Below are 17,869 nucleotides of genomic sequence, written 5' to 3'. Positions count from 1 at the left end.
CCAGAAATAAACCCAAATACTTACAGCCAACTGATCTTTGACAAAGCAAACAAAAACGTAAAGTGGGGAAAGGACACTCTATTCAATAAACGGTGCTGGGATAATTGGCAAGCCACATGTAGGAGAATGAAACCGGATCCTCGTCTCTCACCTTATACAAAAATCAACTCAAGATGGATCAAGGACTTAAATCCAAGACCTGAAACTATAAAAATTCTAGAAGATAACATTGAAACACCCTTTCTAGACATTGGCTTAGGCAAGGATTTCATGACCAAGAACCCAAATGCAAATGCAATAAAAACAAAGATAAATAGCTGAGACTTAATTAAACTAAAGCACTTTTGCATGGCTAAAGAAAGAGTCATCAGAGCAAACAGACAACCCACAGAGTGGGAGAAAATCTTCACAATCTATACATCTGACAAAGGACTAATATCCAGAACCTACAACAAACTCAAACAAATTAGCAAGAAAAAAACAAACAATCCCATCAAAAAGTGGGCTAAGGAAGTGAACGGACAATTCTCAAAAGAAGATATACAAATGGCCAACAAACATATGAAAAAAGCTCAACATCACTAATGATGAAGGAAATGCAAATCAAAACCACAATGGGATACCACCTTACTCTTGCAAGAATGGCCATAATCAAAAAATCAAAGAAGAATAGATGGTGGCAAGGATGTGGTGACAAGGGAACACTTCTACACTCCTGGTGGGAATTTAAACAAGTACAACCACTGTGGAAAACAGTATGGAGATTCCTTAAAGAACTAAAATACCATTTGATCCAGCAAATCCACTACTGGGTATCTACCCAGAGGAAAAGAAGTCATTATACAAAAAAGATACTTACACACACATGTTTACAGCAGCACAATTCGCAATTGTAAAAATGTGGAACCAACCCAAATTCCCATCAATCAACGAGTGGATAAAGAAACGGAGATATATATATATATAATAGAATACTACTCAGTAATAAAAATAAATGAATTAATGGCATTCACAGAAATCTGGATGAGATTGGAAATTATTATTCTAAGTGAAGTAACTCAGGAATGGAAAACCAAACATCATATGTTTTCACTCATAAGTGGGAGCTAAGCTATGAGGATATAAAGGCATAAGAATGACACAATGGACTTTGAGGACTCAGGGGGAAAGGGTGGGAAGGGGGTGAGGGATAAAAAACTACAAATAGGGTGCAGTGTATACTGCTCAAATGATGGGTGCACCACAATCTCACAAATCACCACTAAATTACTAATCCATGTAACCAAACACCACCTGTTCCCCAATAACCTAAATAAAATATAAAATAAAAATATAAAATAAAAAAACCCAAATAGAATGTCACCACATGTGGGCTCTCACTGAGCATCATGCTTTCAAGGCTCATGCATGTTGTAGCCTGCGTCAGTATTGGATTCCTTTTCATGGCTGAATAATATTCCCCAAGGGAATGGGCCACAGTTTGCTTGTGCGGATGGGCTGTGTTTTGCTTTGTCCTCTGATGGACATTTAGGCTCTTTCCACTTCTTGGCTACTGTTAGTCATGCTGTGTACATGGGTACACCAGTCTTTGGCTGCTGTCAGTGGTGCTGTATACATGGGTGCACAAATCTGTGTGTGGACATTTGTTTCATTCCTCTGGGGTAGACGCCTAGAACTGGAGTGGCAGGATCACAGGGTCACTTCGTGAGTGACCATTTTGAAGGACGGTTTTCCAAGGTGCTTTCACTTGGGGTTGAAGCTCTGATGAAGCAGAAGACACATTGAATGAGGACCCAGAGCAGGGGTCAGAGGTGAGACCTGGACACCAGGAGGTGTCCTCCCTGGGGATGGCCAGACAGGCTGGGTCCTGTCAGAGCCTCGGACGAGGGCAGGTGGGGACAATGACAAACATGGAGGAGGTCAGAGAGCCAGCCCCGGGCCCTCCTCCCGGCTCTCTGTTCTGACCCTGTGGCCATCAGTGGGCACAGTGAGGCGGGTGGGACTCAGACATGCATATGTGGGGAGCCCCTTCCCAGGATGGCCCTGGAGCCCTAGGATGAAGGCTGCGCCCCCGCCAGCTACCCGGAGAACCAGGGCGGGAAGCAAACATCTCTGTCCCTGGAGGCCCTCATCTGTCCCTTCATGGGGACCTGGCTTTGCTTCTAAAGAGGTGGACGAGGCTGTGTCAGTTTGGCCTCCGGCCCGGGGAACGGCTGCTGCTGGGTGGTCTGTCCTGGGTGGTCTGCCTCCAGGGGAGTGAGGGAGGTGGCTGTGCTGACCACAGTGAACTCTGTCGGGTGGGACTCCGGGAGGTCCTGGTGCTGGGGCTGGAGGCCTCTGGCATTGACATGCAAGGGTCATTTGCTGGGGCAGTAGCCAGACCTGGGCTCTTAAATGCGCACAGCAACCAGGCAGAAAGAGTGTGGCGGCTCGTAACACTCGCCCACCGCGGCATCCGGTACCACGTCTGAGTGCCAGAGCAGAAGGTGGCAGGCAGAGCTAAGGGCTATTTGGGAGAGACCTGGGAGGCTGGGGGTGTGGGGACAGGGTCCTCGGGGTCAGAGTTCAGGACCACGGGACCAGGAGGGAGCCAGGACCCTGAATCTCTAGGCGAGGCTGCATGGGGCAGGGGGGCCGCAGGCTTGGTTAGTGGGTGCCATGGTCCCTGCCCATCTGTGCTCTCGCCAGCAATGCCTGAGCAATGGGTATTCAAGAACCCCATGAAGAACCCCAGGCTTCTGGGCTCAAGTCCTGGGGGAGGGGCTGTCCCACGTCTTACTGTGGAGGAGACGAGGGCTGCAGGGACGGGCACTGTGGTCCATAGCTGGTCTCCCCAGGGGTAACAGGACCGGTGAGGCTGCTGGGTGGAGCCAGGCCCCGGGTGGGCTACCCCAGTCCTGGGGGGCAGCCATGGAGCTGGGGAGGGTGAATGTGGCTCAGGGGCCCAGAGCTGCTGCCAGGGTCCACTTTGTCCCAAAACTCTGGCCTTGGTTCCAGAGGCAGCTTCCCTAAGATGGGCTGGAGTGTCACGTGCTGGGGCTGGGGGCCCACGGGGCTAAGAGGGAGCCTGGCCTTCAGGGTTCACAGAGGCCAGCACCAGGCGCATTGCTTCCTGCCTCATCCCATGCCCCTCGGGGTCCACAGACAGGATCGAAGGTCGACAGAGACAGGGGCAGCTTTCCTAGGACTCAGAGGGGCGCTGCCCAGGGTGGAACCAGGCCTGCTGGGGGTCAGGACTGTCCCTGCAGTCAGGGGTGGCATCACTTCCCACCTCACCCTGTGCCCCCCGGGGGTCCACAGACAGGACAGAGGTTGGTGTGAGACAGAGGCGGCTTTATTAGAACTCAGAGGGGCACTGCCCAGGGTGGAACCAGGCCTGCTGGGGTCAGTTCTGCAGAACTTGGGTCTGGGGGAGCAGCTGGGGTCCCTCGTGCAGCCAGCATCTGGGAAGGACTGGGGGAGCATCCTGGTCCCTGAGACAAAGAGCCTGCCCCATATTCTGAGGGTGTCAATGCCAGAGAGGGAGGAGCTGGCTGAGCCCGCTGGGAGGTCAGCCCCAGGTGGGAAGGGACTCTGGATGACATTCAGCGCCGTCAGCAGCTGGACTTCTGGCCAGAGCAGAGGCTGTAGCAGGCCGGGCGGGAGCACGTGGGGCGGCAGAGGAGGGACACGCAGGAGGCCGGGTAGCAGCAGCTGGTCTGGCAGGAGGAGACGGGCACGCAGCAGGTGGACCTGCACACGGGGCGGCAGAGGAGGGACACAGAGGAGGAGGGTCTGCAGCAGGAGGTGGTGCAGCAAGCTGGCTGGCAGCTAAACTGCTGGCAGCATGATGTGGAAGCCCCAGAGCAGACGGGCTTGCAGCAGACAGACTTGCAGCAGACAGGCACACAGCAGGCCTGCTGGCAGGGGGAGGAGGTGCAGCAGGCTGGCTGGCAGCTAGATTGCTGGCAGCATGAAGAGGAATCCTCAGAACAGGTGGGCACACAGCACACAGGCTTGCAGCAGACGGGCACACAGCAGGACTGCTGGCAGGAGGAGGAGGTGCAGCAGGCTGGCTGGCAGCTAGATTGCTGGCAGCATGAAGAGGAATCCTCAGAACAGGTGGGCACACAGCACACAGGCTTGCAGCAGACGGGCACACAGCAGGACTGCTGGCAGGGGGAGGAGGTGCAGCAGGCTGGCTGGCAGCTAGACTGCTGGCAGCACGAGGGTGTGCAGGAGCTGGTGCAGCCTGATTGGCAGGGGCTGGCCTCACAGACCGCCTGGCAGCAGGGGCTGGACACACAGCTCACTGGGGTGCAGACCAGGGTCAGGCAGGGGGCCAGGGTGCAGCAGCTGGGGGTGCAGCAGGGGGGCTCACAGCAGCTCTCTGGGCAGTCGTCCACCTGCCAGGAGTCAGAGCAAGAGTCACAGGGACCAGGAAGGCAGACGCGGCTGCCATAGCTCATGTTGCTGGAGCAGACGGACGTGGTGGACGCGGCCATGCTGGGGGTGAACTGGCGGAGGGTGAGGGAGTGAGCGGATGAGGGAGTGAGCCTGTGAGGTGCTGGGGTTCTCGGGCTTTTATTCCCCCTGGCCTTGTTGTTGCCGGGCCCACAGCTTCCCCTTCCGTGTTGCTGAAAGCTGGAGTCTGCCGGGATTAGGGGTGTTTGTTTGCCTATGATGTGGCCCAGCTCATAAATCTCCCGTCACATCTGGGCTGTGTCCCATCCCACGTGGATCCCTGGGGGCAGGAGCTGGGGTGGGCCTGGTCCAAGCTGGGTTCTGGCAGCTGGGAAAGCTGCAGGCAGGGGCATTGTCCAGTCCTGGCCCCAGCAGTCCCGGGACACAGACTCCCTCTGCAGGCAGCTGGCCTTAGGAAGTGTTCTTGTGGTGGAAACTCCTCATCCAGCGTGGTCCTTCCCCCATCATGGGACGCAGGACTGTGGCCGTCTTCTGAGGGACAACCTGGTTCCCAGCAGCCTTCATTGACCTGCCCGGGGCCATGCGGGGGCAGCTGTACCTGTGCCCAGACCTCTTGCCTCTGAGCTCTGGACGACTTCTCATCCCCACAGCCTCTGCACCTCCTGCCCTGTTTCGTGCCCACCTTGTCCTTGTGTTTCGGAGGCAGCAGGACCTGTGTGTTCCAGGCAAGGACGGTGGGCTCGGCCCCTCCCTGCTTAGACAGCATGACATCCTCCTGGGCTGTGGTTTTGGGTTCTGAACCTGCAGTGTAACCAGGCTGAGCGGTGGCGGTCAGCAGCCCTCGTCCCCGCCTAGGGTGGCTCCTCTGTGTGCTCTGCTTCTCCGAGGCAGCCCGTCAGTCCCCACCCAGCCTCCTGCGGGGCCCATTTCCCAGCCCTGTCTTCCAAGCCCTGTGCCAGGCCTCTTAGTGTCACCACCTTAAAATTAAGGGACATCTGTCCAAAGAACCCGCACGGAAGACACAAAATGGGTCCAAGGGACATTGATCTCACTGCAACCTTATTGCCAGTGTAAACCAAACATAAAGCCGAAGCCCCTCAACTGACTAAATGGACCCCATCTTGGTCATGGGGACCCCTGAAACACTGTGTTCCTGGCCATGACAGGGAGGGAGGTCAGACATGCCGCGTTACACCCCCTCCCTTTAGGGTTTAGACACCAACACTGCCCCGTATTAAAGTTAAAATAGAGACGGTAAGACCCACAGAACAGACTCTGTGACAACAAGATATCAAATTACAAACAGGACCTCAGGCCACACCAGGCAAGGGTCGAGCTGAGTACCCTACACTGAGAGGACGGACTCTGCTCTCACACCACGGCTGCTGCCTTTTCTCCAGCGGCTAAACACGCACTGGCCCCGCCATGAGGATGAGCAAGATTCAAACGACCACGGCCCATCCACCTGCAGACGCCAACTGACCACGTCCCACAGCCGTGACCACAGCTCTGATTGGGCGGGAGACTGACTTCAGGAGCCTCCTCCTGATAAGGGACCCAGACCGTGGACCGGCTCCAGCTGATTTACAGAAGCTGCCTCTTGAGAGCCTTGTGTCCTGAGAAGACCTCCGAGGTTTACAGCCTCACTGAGACACACTGACGTGTTAAGATTCCACCCTACAGGAAGTCCTTTTTTTTTTTTTTTTTTTTTTAATACGGAGTCTCGCTCTGTCTCCCAGGCTGGAGTGCAGTGGCGCAATCTGGGCTCACTGCAAGCTCCGCCTCCCGGGTTTACGCCATTCTCCTGCCTCAGCCTCCCGAGTAGCTGGGACTACAGGCGCCCGCCACCTCGCCCGGCTAATTTTCTTGTATTTTTAGTAGAGATGGGGTTTCACCGTGTTAGCCAGGATGGTCTCGATCTCCTGACCTTGTGATCCACCCGCCTCGGCCTCCTAAAGCACTGGGATTACAGGCGTGAGCCACCGCGCCCGGCCAAGAAGTACATTTTAAGTGGTCCATATTCAGAAAACAGGCCCTGGCAAGTCCAGGCAGCTCCCTTGCAGATGTGACAAGCCACACGGTACAGACATCTGGGAAGAGTGATAAGACTCACAGAAGTCAGAGGGGAGGAAGCAAAAGTGGGGGACGGTTAACCCATAAAAGGAAAGAAACTTTTGCCATTGAGAAATCAAAACGTAAAGTGGGGAAGGGGACAAGCTGTAACCTTATAAGGGGATAATGAAACCTAGGTGACGTCCGGGAAGACTGCGACCCCACAGGACTCAGGCTGCGAGGAACGGGGGAGGGACCTGCACGCTAGGGGATAAATTGCTTGTTGAAACTGTGCTGGGTGTGCCTGCCCATCAGACACCTGGTCTTGTAAGACCGTCATTAGAGTCTCACTTTCACTGTTCCTCACGCCTCTACTTCCATTCTTTGGATTTGGACGGGTGACCGTGTTTCTCACAACCCCAGAGTGAAAACAGGTTGTATGTTACATGCATGTTTGTTCGTTTCCTCCTTCATGAATATTCACTATTCCTCCATAACCTATTGCACATGTGTATTTAGCCAACCTGGTCAGCGTGGAGCTCCTGCCCCAGCTCCTCCCGTTCTGAAGTGCCTCCTCCTGGCCCTGGTCTTGGCCAGAGCTGTGCTTCCCAGCCTGCAGGACGGCCTTCTTGCAGGCTGTGCCCCTGTAGAAGAAACAAAGTCTCCTCTTTTTTTCCAAACTTACAGATCTGTGATTTTTTTGAGATGGAGTCTCAATCTGTTGCCCAGGCTGGAGTGCAGTGGTACAATCTCAGCTCACTGCAGCCTCCACCACCCGGTTCCAGCAATTCTCCTGCCTCAGTCTCCTGAGTAGCTGGGATTACAGGCATAAGCCACCATGCCTGGCTAATTTTTGTATTTTTAGTAGAGACAGGGTTTCACCATGTTGGTGAAACCAGGCTGGTCTCAAACTCCTGACCTCAAGTGATCCACCTACCTTGGCCTCCCAAACATGCTAGGATTACAGGCCTAAGCCATTGCACCTGGCCAGATTGTGATTTTTTTAAGTGAACACAAGCAGTCACTCGCTACTTTCACCCATTTATTCTCTTTCTCTCTGTCTCTCTCTGTCTCTCTCTGTCTCTGTCTGTCTGCCTCTTCCGTGTATGCACACACACACACACACACACACACACACAACTCCTTCTCATTATTCCCAGAGGTTCTGTTCTATAAAGTCTCCACCAGCAGCGAATAACCAAATACTGAACCAGTGCTCCTACAGGAAGAAGCACAGGATTATGGTCTCATGAGCCTCTGATCACAACATTCTCATCAACCAATCAATGCATAGACATGTCTTATGAGTGCTTCCGTCTAAAGACACCTTATTGCATCTATATAGTTGATTTATCAACACTGAACTCACAGCCAACGGCCCCGTAGAGCCTGAATGAAGTTGGTTGAACACATGTGTTTTCTCTGTAAGACGTGCTGGAGCCTTCTGAGCTCCGGACACCGAGCAGCACAGCAGCACCGTATTGGGACACTTTAAACAACAAGATCGCAGCATCAGGGAGGAACGCGCGGCACTGAGGAGAACGTAACAAGGACACCTGTTTACCATATGCAAGCTGAGACAGGAAAGCAAAACATCACCTCATTCTGTTATGCATATTGTCAACAGATATGTACATACACATACATACATATAATGCCTCTGTATACATAAATTTTTAAAATACAAATTATGTCATACTCTACCTACTATGTTTTTGTAAACATGGAGCTCCCTTCCTATGCATACATCATGATCTCTCTCTTGTTTACAGCTGCATAGAATTCCATGTTGGTCTGTGTGTTCATTTTCCATTGCATGTAATGAAGTACCACAAGCTTAGTGGGTTCAAATAACACACATTTATCATCTCAGTTTCTGTGGGTCAGGAGTCCAGGCACAGTTAAATTGGGGTCTCTGTAGGGCCGTATCAGAGTGTCTCATCTGAAGGTTCAATTGGAGAAGGATCCACTTCCAAGCTCATGTGATTGTTAGCAGAACTCAGTTACTTGCAGCTTCTTGGACTAAGTGCCTCAGTTTCTCACCAGCTGTCAACCGGAGACTGCCACCATCTCTTTCCATGTGGCCTCAATGGGCAGCTCACAATGTGCTGGCTTCTTCACAGCCAGCCAGGGAGACAGATTCCTCCCAAGATGAGCATTACGACCTTGCATAATGGGATCATGCACGTCCCATCACGTCTCTGTGCTCCTTGTGTCTATACACATGTCACAGGCCCACCCACACTCAAGGGGTTTGGGGCACACAGCCAATGACCACCAGGAGGTGAGGGATGTGGGGCCACCCTAGAGTCTGTTTCCCACTGTCTGGACAATCTCATAGCTGTGATACCTTTGCACATACCGTGTATCCACCCAGGAGTATCTACAGGATGTCAGCCTAGTGATTCAGGCTCAAAGGCATGAGATTTTGAATTTTAATGCATAGCAGCAAACTGCCAGCCAAAGCTGTGGAACCATCCTCAGCCCAGCAGCAGCGAGTCATCTGGGTGGTCTGCCCACACCCTCACCAACCCGTAGCAGGAACATCAATGGTTTCCATTTTTTCCAATATAAAAAATGATATATGGCCATGAAATTTGTTTTATCTCATTTTAAATGGGGCCGAGCATGTTTTCACATTTAAGAACCATGTATATTTCTTTCAGTTGTCCCTCTGTATCCTTTGCTCATTTTCTGTTATGTTGCTGTTATTGATCTTAACTTGTGGGAGCTCTTTGGATATTAAGTAAATTAGCCCTTTCTCTGATATATGAATAGGAAATGTGTTTCCCATATTGTTGTTTGTCTTTTGACTTGGTTTATGATGTTTTCTCTCCTGCAATTTAAAAATTCTTATGTAATTAGTTTTATCGGTTTTTTAGATGGCTTCCGTGTTTTACTCAAAACTTAGAATAGCCCTTTCTACTCTGAGATGATTTTTCTTTCCTTTCCTACCATTATCGACAGGTGTATTAACATCCCCCACTATGATTTTCCCTTTTCTCTATTTCTACTTTTAGCTGTCAGTTAAAAAATTAAAAAAGTTTTTATTTTAATTTTTTAATTTTATGTTTTAAGCTATGTAATTAGATACATCCAAATTTAGAATTGTTACATCTTCCTGGTAGGTTGACTCTTTTAGCTTTATACATTTCTTTCTTCATCTCTATTGCTCTAAAATCTACTTTTTCTGATATTCATAAGTCACGCCAGCATTTTAGTTAGTGTTTGCATGGTGTATTTTCTTCCATTTTGTTACTTTCAAGCTTTCTGTGCTCTTTTTCTTTTTTTCTCTCTCTTTTTTTTTTTTTTATGGAGTATCACTCTTGTCACCCAGGCTGGAGGGCAGTAGTGCGATCTCAGCTCACTGAAACTTCCACCTCATGGGTTCAAGCGATTCTCCTGCCTCAGCCTCCCAAGTAGCTGAGATTACTGGTGCCCACCACCATGCCCAGCTAATTTTGTATTTTTAGTAGAGATGGGGCTTTATACCATGTTGGCCAGGCTAGTCTCGAACTCCTGACCTCAGGTGATCCGACTGCCCTAGGCTCTCACAGTGCTGGGATTACAGGCAGGAGCCACGGCACCTGGTCTCTGTACTCTTGTATTCAGGTTCTGTATCTGGTAAGCAGCATGTAGTTGTTAGGTTTTCTATTTTTTATTCAGATCAACAATATATTTTAATTGGAATATCTGATACTTTAACTTATTGACTGATATTTAGTTTATACCTATCTGATTGTACAATTTCTATTTGTCCCAAATTTTAATGATTCTTTTAAAAATCACTTCCTGTCTATTTTGGATTAATCAAGTTTTTTTTATTATTTATTTTCCTTCTTCTGTTCTATTCATTATTCATAAGATATGGCAAGGCTTCTCTTCAAACAGTGTGCTCAACCTTTCATTCTTTAATTCCTAGTACCCCGCCCCCTCTCTTTCTTCTCTTTTTCTACTTTCTGACTTCACTACATGCCCAGGCATGCCGCAGCATCAGTGGTGTTATCAGCACCAGCTCACATTCCATTCCGTGTTTAGGAAAAGACTGGCTCTCCAGTTTGCCATAGATGACCCCTTCCTCCTCTCCCATGTCTCCCATTACGCATCCACCTTATCTAAGAAAGTTTAAATGTTTAGCCAGTCGGGTCTAGTTTCAATTGTGCAGTCCAACCGCAGCCAATGGGGAAAGGACACGGGGCAGGAGTCTTGTTAGGAATAAAAACTTCTAGTGTCTTTTGTTCTGTGTGCTCTCGTGGCAACCAGCCATATGGGAAACACCCTTCTGCACAGAAGTAAATTTGCTTTGCTGAGAAATCCTTTGTCTAAGTGCCCATTTTTCCTTACGACTCTGAGCCTTACTTCTAACATTATTGTTTGTACATAGTTTTTGCTATCTCTTCAGTGGTCACTTTAGAGATTATAGCACACATTCTTAGATTATTCAAGTGTCAGCATTCATACATCAGCATTTCTACCACTTCCAAAGCAATCCTGAAACCTTAGAAAACTTTCACTCCATTTATCCTTCTCACCTTTTATTGTTAATGTCATCATGCATTACTTCTCTGCTTGTAGTTTAGACCCCACAAGACATTATAAATATAATAATATTACCCTTTCAGATCCTCCTGGTTCTTTCCTGCATTTTTATCTTTCAGTCATCCTGCCTGAAAAATTCCCGTTCACAGTTACTGTAATGTGGGTCTGCTCATGTTCAATTTGCTCAGTTATTATCCAGAAATGTTTTGTTTCACTTTCACCTTTGAACAATGTTCTTCCTGGTCTAGAATTCTAGGCTTGCAGTGATTTTCTTTCAGCCCTTTAAAGATGTCATTCTATTACCTTTAGTTTTTTCAACAGCTCTTTTATGAGAGCTTTCAAGGAATCATTTTTAAAACATTTTGTTCAGCTTTTCAGGTTGTTCTCAGTAGGAGTATATGTCTGACACAGCTACTTTGTCCCAGATGGAAACAGAGGCCCCCATTCTCTCTCTCTCTCTCTCTCTCTCTCTCTCTCTCTCTCTCTCTCAATGTACTTCCATCCTATAGGACCAGATCCTATACCTCTGGAGGAACCAGGCCATGCTCAAATTTATATTATTTTTATAGTTCAAAATATACAGAAAGACAATTCATCCCACCACGTAACTGACTTTCTAGCCCTCTGAGGCCTTTTGTACTTTTCTTAAATCCCCTAGGAGTTAAGAGGCCTGGACTGGGAAACACAGATAGAGACACAGAACGCCCTGAGCCTCTGAGGTTTGCCTGGGCATCAAACCCCACCAGAAGGGCCCCTGGAGCCCTCTCACCTGGAAAGGGGCCACTCCTCTGGGCCCCATGCATGCTGGGCTCTGCCCAGTCATCACTGACATCACCAGCCACCAAGCAGCCCACCTTCCTCCCTGGTGGGGCGCACCGTCAGGGCTACTGACCCTTCACCTTCACATTCTCAGCACCTGGTGCAATCTCCAGCACAGGGGAGGACTCACTGCATCGTGAATAAATGAATGCTTGAGAAGTAAAAGTATCAGATAAAATCGGAAACATTTAGCAGAAAGAACCAAAAAGACGTGATGGCCAATTGGATATTATTTGCAGAAGAAATGGAGACTTAGATCAGATGTCTAGCTGGGGTGACCAAGGACTTAGTGAGCAATCAAGAAAATACACTGGAAGCGAAAGCAGTGCTCTCTGCTTCTCACACAGCAGTGCTGTCGCGGGTGGCTGTGCTTTTCGCGGAGGAGATGCATTAGGTGTTCTGGGTTAGACTCACAGGGTCGCAGTGTTCGGGATAAAAGCAAATGGAGATGGGAGGCCCCATACGGGGATCTGGGACCTCCCTAAGTGCCCATATGGAAGAGGGGGTGCACAGCCCCCTAGGAACTACTGTGAACCTGACGGCAAATGGCTCACACCACTGTCCACCCTTTCCCATTTGCCACTTGCTCTAAAGCCCTTGAGGGGGGACTTCATACAACAGAGAGAGTGTGGGGAGTCACTTCTAGGAACGTTCCACCCTCACGCCATCACTGACTGGGGTTTCTCGAGCCTGGCATTCCAGAAGCCACAGCCATCCAGACAAGCAGAGTCCCCTGGCGACGGCCCACAGACACTGGGATTAGGATGGATGGATCTCTCCTGCAGCCAGCATAGGCCCCCGTGACACTCTATTTCCAGACATTCTACCCTGTCTACTTCAATATTATGCTCTGGAGCCAAAGGAGGTGATGGTGTGTCAACAGACCCAAATATAGACTCTGGACTTCACAAACTGAACGGTATCTCATAGGACTAAACATGAAACTCACACTAATAAGAGTTCTCTAGGTTTCAAACACAAACAAGGAAGGGGTGGGAGTTGTTGACACTCCAGCTGGGACAACAGGCCAGGGACAGATATAAAAGCCAACATCCTTGAGCACCTAACACACACACTCAGTCACCCACTCACCCACTCACTCACCCACTCACCCACCCACTCACCCACCCACTTACCCACTCACCCACCCACTCACCCACTCACTCAACCACTCACTCCCGTCTCCTCCAGCTCAACCCCCAGCATGGCCGCGTCCACCATGTCCGTCTGCTCCAGCAACATGAGCTACGGCAGCCGCGTCTGCCTTCCTGGTTCCTGTGACTCTTGCTCTGACTCCTGGCAGGTGGACGACTGCCCAGAGAGCTGCTGTGAACCCCCCTGCTGTGCCCCCAGCTGCTGTGCCCCGGCCCCCTGCCTGACCCTGGTCTGCACCCCAGTGAGCTGTGTGTCCAGCCCCTGCTGCCAGGTGGCCTGTGAGCCCAGCCCCTGCCAATCAGGCTGCACCAGCTCCTGCACGTCCTCGTGCTGCCAGCAGTCTAGCTGCCAGCCGGCTTGCTGCACCTCCTCCCTGTGCCAGCAGTCCTGCTGCGTGCCTGTCTGCTGCAAGCCTGTGTGCTGTGTGCCCGTCTACAGTGGGGCTTCTTCTTCATGCTGCCAGCAGTCTAGCTGCCAGCCAACTTGCTGCACCTCCTCCCCCTGCCAGCAGGCCTGCTGTGTGCCCGTCTGCTGCAAGCCCATCTGCTCTGGGATTTCCTCTTTGTGCTGTCAGCAGTCTAGCTGTGTGAGCTCTGTGCCCAACCCCTCCTGCCAGGCGGCCTGTGAGCCCAGCCCCTGCCAATCAGGCTGCACCAGCTCCTGCACACCCTCATGCTGCCAGCAGTCTAGCTGCCAGTCAGATTGCTGCACCTCCTGCCCCTGCCAGCAGTCCTGTTGTGTGCCTGTCTGCTGCAAGCCTGTGTGCTGTGTGCCCACCTGCTCTGAGGACCCCTCTTCATGCTGCCAGCAGTCTAGCTGCCAGCCAGCCTGTTGCACCTCCTCCCAAAACCAGCAGGGCTGCTGTGTGCCCGTCTGCTGCAAGCCTGTCTGCTGCAAGCCCATCTGCTGTGTGCCTATCTGCTCTGGGGCTTCCTCTCTGTGCTGCCAGCAGTCTTGCTGCCAGCCGGCTTGCTGCACCTCCTCCCAAAGCCAGCAAGGCTGCTGCGTGCCTGTCTGCTGCAAGCCTGTGAGCTGCGTGCCTGTTTGCTCTGGGGCTTCCACTTCATGCTGCCAGCAGTCTAGCTGCCAGCCAGCTTGCTGCACCACCTCCTGCTGCAGACCCTCCTCCTCCGTGTCCCTCCTCTGCCGCCCCGTGTGCAGGCCCGCCTGCTGCATGCCTGTCTCCTCCTGCTGTGCCCCCACCTCCTCCTGCCAGTCCAGCTGCTGCCGCCCGGCCTCCTGTGTGTCCCTCCTTTGCCGCCCTGTGTGCTCCCGCCCGGCATGCTGCGGCTCCACCTCAACCCAGAAGTCCAGCTGCTGAGTGATCTCCTTAAGATCATCCAAAGCCGAGTGCTCACTGCCCCTGCACCCCTGGGTTCTTTACCCTTGACGGCTCTCCACATCCCGCTCCTGAGCCCTGCAGTGGGCGTCAGTGGCCAGCTGGCCACCCAGTGTGCACTTCTCCTCCTAGCAGCAGCTCAGCTGTTTCTCCAAGTCTTGACTTTCCCCCAGTTACCCAGCCCTGCCTCCCCAGCAACAGGTGGGCAGTGACCCAGCAAAGTCAGTGGGTCCTCCCAGCCCATGACCTGGTGTGGGGAGAAACGAGGGTAGACACGTATCCGGTGTGGGTTTCTCGTCACTGCCCTGGCCCAGTGGCAAGCTCTGCTCCTCCCCTGCTGTGGGCCTGGGCCTCTTTCTCTGTCTTCCCTGACCATGGGAACAGGTCAGACCCTTCTAATAAATTCCTTTCCTAAAAAGTACAACTGGAATTCATTCTTGTTGTTCACAACCAAAGACCCCTGCCTGATGCCCCCTACCCATGGGTGGTCCTGGGCTGCTCCCACGCCACGAGGTCCCTGTCCTTCCCAGGTGTCCTGGCAGCCCCGCCCCACCCTCACCACAGGGATGTCCGAGGGGTAGGCAGGCCTGAGGGATGGGAGAGGTGAGTGATCCAACAGCAGCGCCTGCCCTGGGTGGAGCTGCCCTGGGGGCTCCCCGGAAACTGGGTTGTGTCCAGCCCCTGGCTCCAGAAAGGAAACCCCATGGCCGTGTGTGCAGAAAAGGTCCACACAGTGGGCAGGGACGGCCGTCCTGAGGCCTGCTGGCTGGTCTGGCCTTTGGCTAGAATATGGCAACTGGGATTTCCGAGGGGCTTACCCCGCCCCACTCACTGGGCCTGAGCTGTTTGTACCACGTCGTTTAGGCAGACACTCCCGTCCCCGCTGGGAGTCTCTGGAATTCTGGCGCAGCCCAGGCAGAAGCTGCTCATGTGACCAATCCCTGGGTACACCACCAGGCAGGGCGTCCCCAACGTCACACACGCAGAGTCCCAGCTACTTGCAAGGGGAGTAAGGGCGGTCCTGCGTGACCCCTGCCCCGGGAGAGGCCTCCAAAGCTGAGCTTGGTGCCCCTGGACTTGGTCCCAGGCATCCTTCTCTTGGCTGATCTTTCTCAGTGTCCTCTCCTGTGGGAACTCACAGCCGTGAATACCACGACCTCTGTGGCCTGTGTCCTCCTGGAGAATCGCCACCCTGAGTGGCCTTGGGGCCCCAGGGTGCCCTTCCCAAGTGACAACAATGCTGTCCTAGGACAGTGCTGGGCACATTTCTGGTGGTGCTTCCTTTGACTCCTGCTCCAGATGGGGTGGAGACAGAGGAGGAGGCTGGGTGAGGCCAGGCCATCGTGGGTTTCACGAGGAGCAGAGCCATCCTGCGCCTGCAACAAGCCATCCCTCCCCTGTGGTGGCCACAGAGGCTGTGACCTGAAACTCTGGCGTGGGGCTGGAGCACCAGCAAAGAATAAGCCCCCACATACCCCACCTGGCATGAGGGCTGCACCCTAAGTCGGCAGCCAGGCTTTGCCTCACTGGCTTCCCTCTGGCTGTCCAGGAGGCACCAAGAGGACCATGTGGTGAGCCCCCCAACTACAGGCACCTGAATCCCACAGACAGCAAGACGGAGGGGCCTTGCTCAGAGAAGCACGTCCTCCTCTGAGCATCCCAGACTTGGCTCTTCCCCCAGGGCATGGCCCCAGCAAGCATCCAGGCATGTGAGCTTCTGTGCAAACACACCCCCACGCCCCGGGTGTGAACTTCAAGGGAGGTGTGCTGTGGGGGAGAAACATCAAGTTCCTTTCCAAGGTGGAACTTCAGAGGCTCGCGCAGAGGAAGGGCACACCAGGGGGCTGGGCGGAGAGAGGAGGCCTCCTCCAAGGGGCCATTCTCAGCTGCACCACAGAAGCTGACGGTGGCTGAAACTGCCCTTTGTCACCTGGACATTCACTATTTGCCCCTTGTCAACAATGCCTACTGCCATCCTTGGTGAAAGAACCAATATCTCATAAAAAATGCAAAAGGCACAAATCATTAGAGAAAATGTTGACAATCTTGAATGCAGTAAAATGCACACAAAAGCACAAGCACGCAACCAAAGTTCCCACCAATCCCATCCAGAGAAGCCACCTGTGGGGCATCTTGGGTAGTCTGCGGGCTCACTGTCTCCCTCCTGGGCACATGGGCTGGCAGGTTCCAGCCATTTGCAGTTAGTTAGGGCCACACGATGAGTTTCTATTGGTTAAACGTGCATGAGGAGATGTTTGCCACTTCCTGGCCACAGGTTCTGGGAGCCCTGCTGCCTCTCTTCCTTGCCAGGCTATCTTGGAGGCTCCCGTGCCAGAGTGGGTCCACAAGGTAGGGGCACGGCATGCTTGGATGGCGATGTGAGGAGTGGGGAAGGCTTTGTGGGCTTAAGCCATTGACGTGCTGAATTCTGTTGGTTTCTGAACCAGCACTGATTACCTTCACCAACAGTATGTAACAAAGGATTCAAATTCAGAATTTATAAAGAAAACATTAAAAGAAATTACTAAAAGAGATGGAAATACTCAATTATAGGATAAGATGTCCAATGGCCAAAAATCATAGGATAAGATAGCCAATCTCACTGACGATCGAGACACCATGCACAAAAATTAACTAGGGGTGAACCCTAGACTTAAATGTCAAAGATAAAATAATGAGATCTCTATATAAGATCACATCACCAGCAGAGACAGTCTCACTTCTTTCTTTCCTATGTTAGTATCTTTTATTTCTTTTTCTTGCCTAATTGCTCTGGCTAGAACTTCCAGGACAAGAGTGGGCATCCTTGCCTTGTTTTTGATCTTAGAGAAAGAGCTTTCAGCTTTTCACCACTGAGTATGGCCTTTATCACGATGAGGTGCATCTCTTCTATATCTATTTTCTTGAGAGTTTTAATCATGAATGAACGCTGAAGTTTTTCAAATGTTTCTTTTGCATCTATTGAGATGATCGTGTGGTTTTTGTTCCTAATGTTAGTGTGATGTATCACATTTATTGATTTATGTATGTTGAACCATCCTTGCATCCCTGGGATAAATCTCACTTGATCATAGCGAATGATCTTTTTAATGTGCTGTTGAATTCAGTTTGCTAGTCTTTTTTTTTGAGAATTTTTGCATCTATATTCATCAAGGACATTGGCCTGTAGTTTTCTTTTCTTGTAAAGACTCTACCTGTTAGTCTTCAAACTGTTAGGACTGATAAACAAATTTAATAAAGTTGCGAGTTACAAAACCAACATACAAAAATTAATAGCATTTCTATATACTAACAATGAACAAGGATCCAAAAAAGAGATAAAGAAACAATAGCATTAAAAAGAGTTTAGAAAGATATTTAAGCAAGGAAGTGAAAGATCTGTACACTGAAAACTATAAAACATTGATGAAAGAAATTGGAGAAGAAATTGGAGAAGACACAAATAAATGGAACAATGTCCCATATTCATGGATTACAAGAATTAATATTGTTAAAATGTCCATACTACCTAAAGCTATCTACAGATTCAATGCAATCTCTAACAATTTCAATATCATTTTT

The 17,869-nt window shown here is 51.1% G+C and overlaps 3 protein-coding genes across 19 annotated transcripts in view; 1 reads left to right on the top strand and 2 right to left on the bottom strand.

Annotated features, from left to right (window-relative positions):
* The window catches only part of TSPEAR (thrombospondin type laminin G domain and EAR repeats), a 228,583-nt gene that overhangs the window by 102,442 nt on the left and 108,272 nt on the right, over positions 1–17,869 (bottom strand). The gene's annotated exons all lie outside the window — the stretch shown is intronic.
* LOC106996125 (uncharacterized) lies at positions 3,594–4,566 on the bottom strand. 2 transcript variants are annotated; one of them, XM_077995663.1, is made up of 2 exons: positions 4,105–4,566; positions 3,594–3,897 (listed from the first exon to the last, which is right to left on the bottom strand). In XM_077995663.1, the coding sequence occupies exons 1-2, from the start codon at positions 4,482–4,484 to the stop codon at positions 3,594–3,596; spliced, it is 684 nt and encodes a 227-aa protein (XP_077851789.1). In that variant the 5' UTR covers positions 4,485–4,566. The 2 variants fall into 2 exon arrangements, with proteins under 2 accessions (XP_077851789.1, XP_077851788.1); XM_077995662.1 differs by having other exon boundaries at positions 3,594–4,022; positions 4,119–4,566.
* Positions 12,897–14,290, top strand: LOC711261 (uncharacterized). Of its 9 annotated transcripts, none has more exons than XM_077995616.1 (3): positions 12,897–13,210; positions 13,241–13,384; positions 13,853–14,290. In XM_077995616.1, exons 1-3 carry the CDS (start codon positions 13,019–13,021, stop codon positions 14,288–14,290), a joined length of 774 nt encoding a protein of 257 aa, XP_077851742.1. In that variant the 5' UTR covers positions 12,897–13,018. The 9 variants fall into 9 exon arrangements, with proteins under 9 accessions (XP_077851742.1, XP_077851737.1, XP_077851738.1 ...); XM_077995611.1 differs by having other exon boundaries at positions 12,897–13,480; positions 13,700–13,879; positions 13,994–14,290; XM_077995612.1 differs by having other exon boundaries at positions 12,897–13,480; positions 13,700–13,932; positions 14,053–14,290.

The sequence above is a fragment of the Macaca mulatta genome, chromosome 3 (genome assembly GCF_049350105.2).
Source record: "Macaca mulatta isolate MMU2019108-1 chromosome 3, T2T-MMU8v2.0, whole genome shotgun sequence".
NCBI lineage: Eukaryota > Metazoa > Chordata > Mammalia > Primates > Cercopithecidae > Macaca > Macaca mulatta.
Note: the sequence above shows the minus strand (reverse complement) of the source record. Positions and strands in the feature narration are given on the sequence as shown.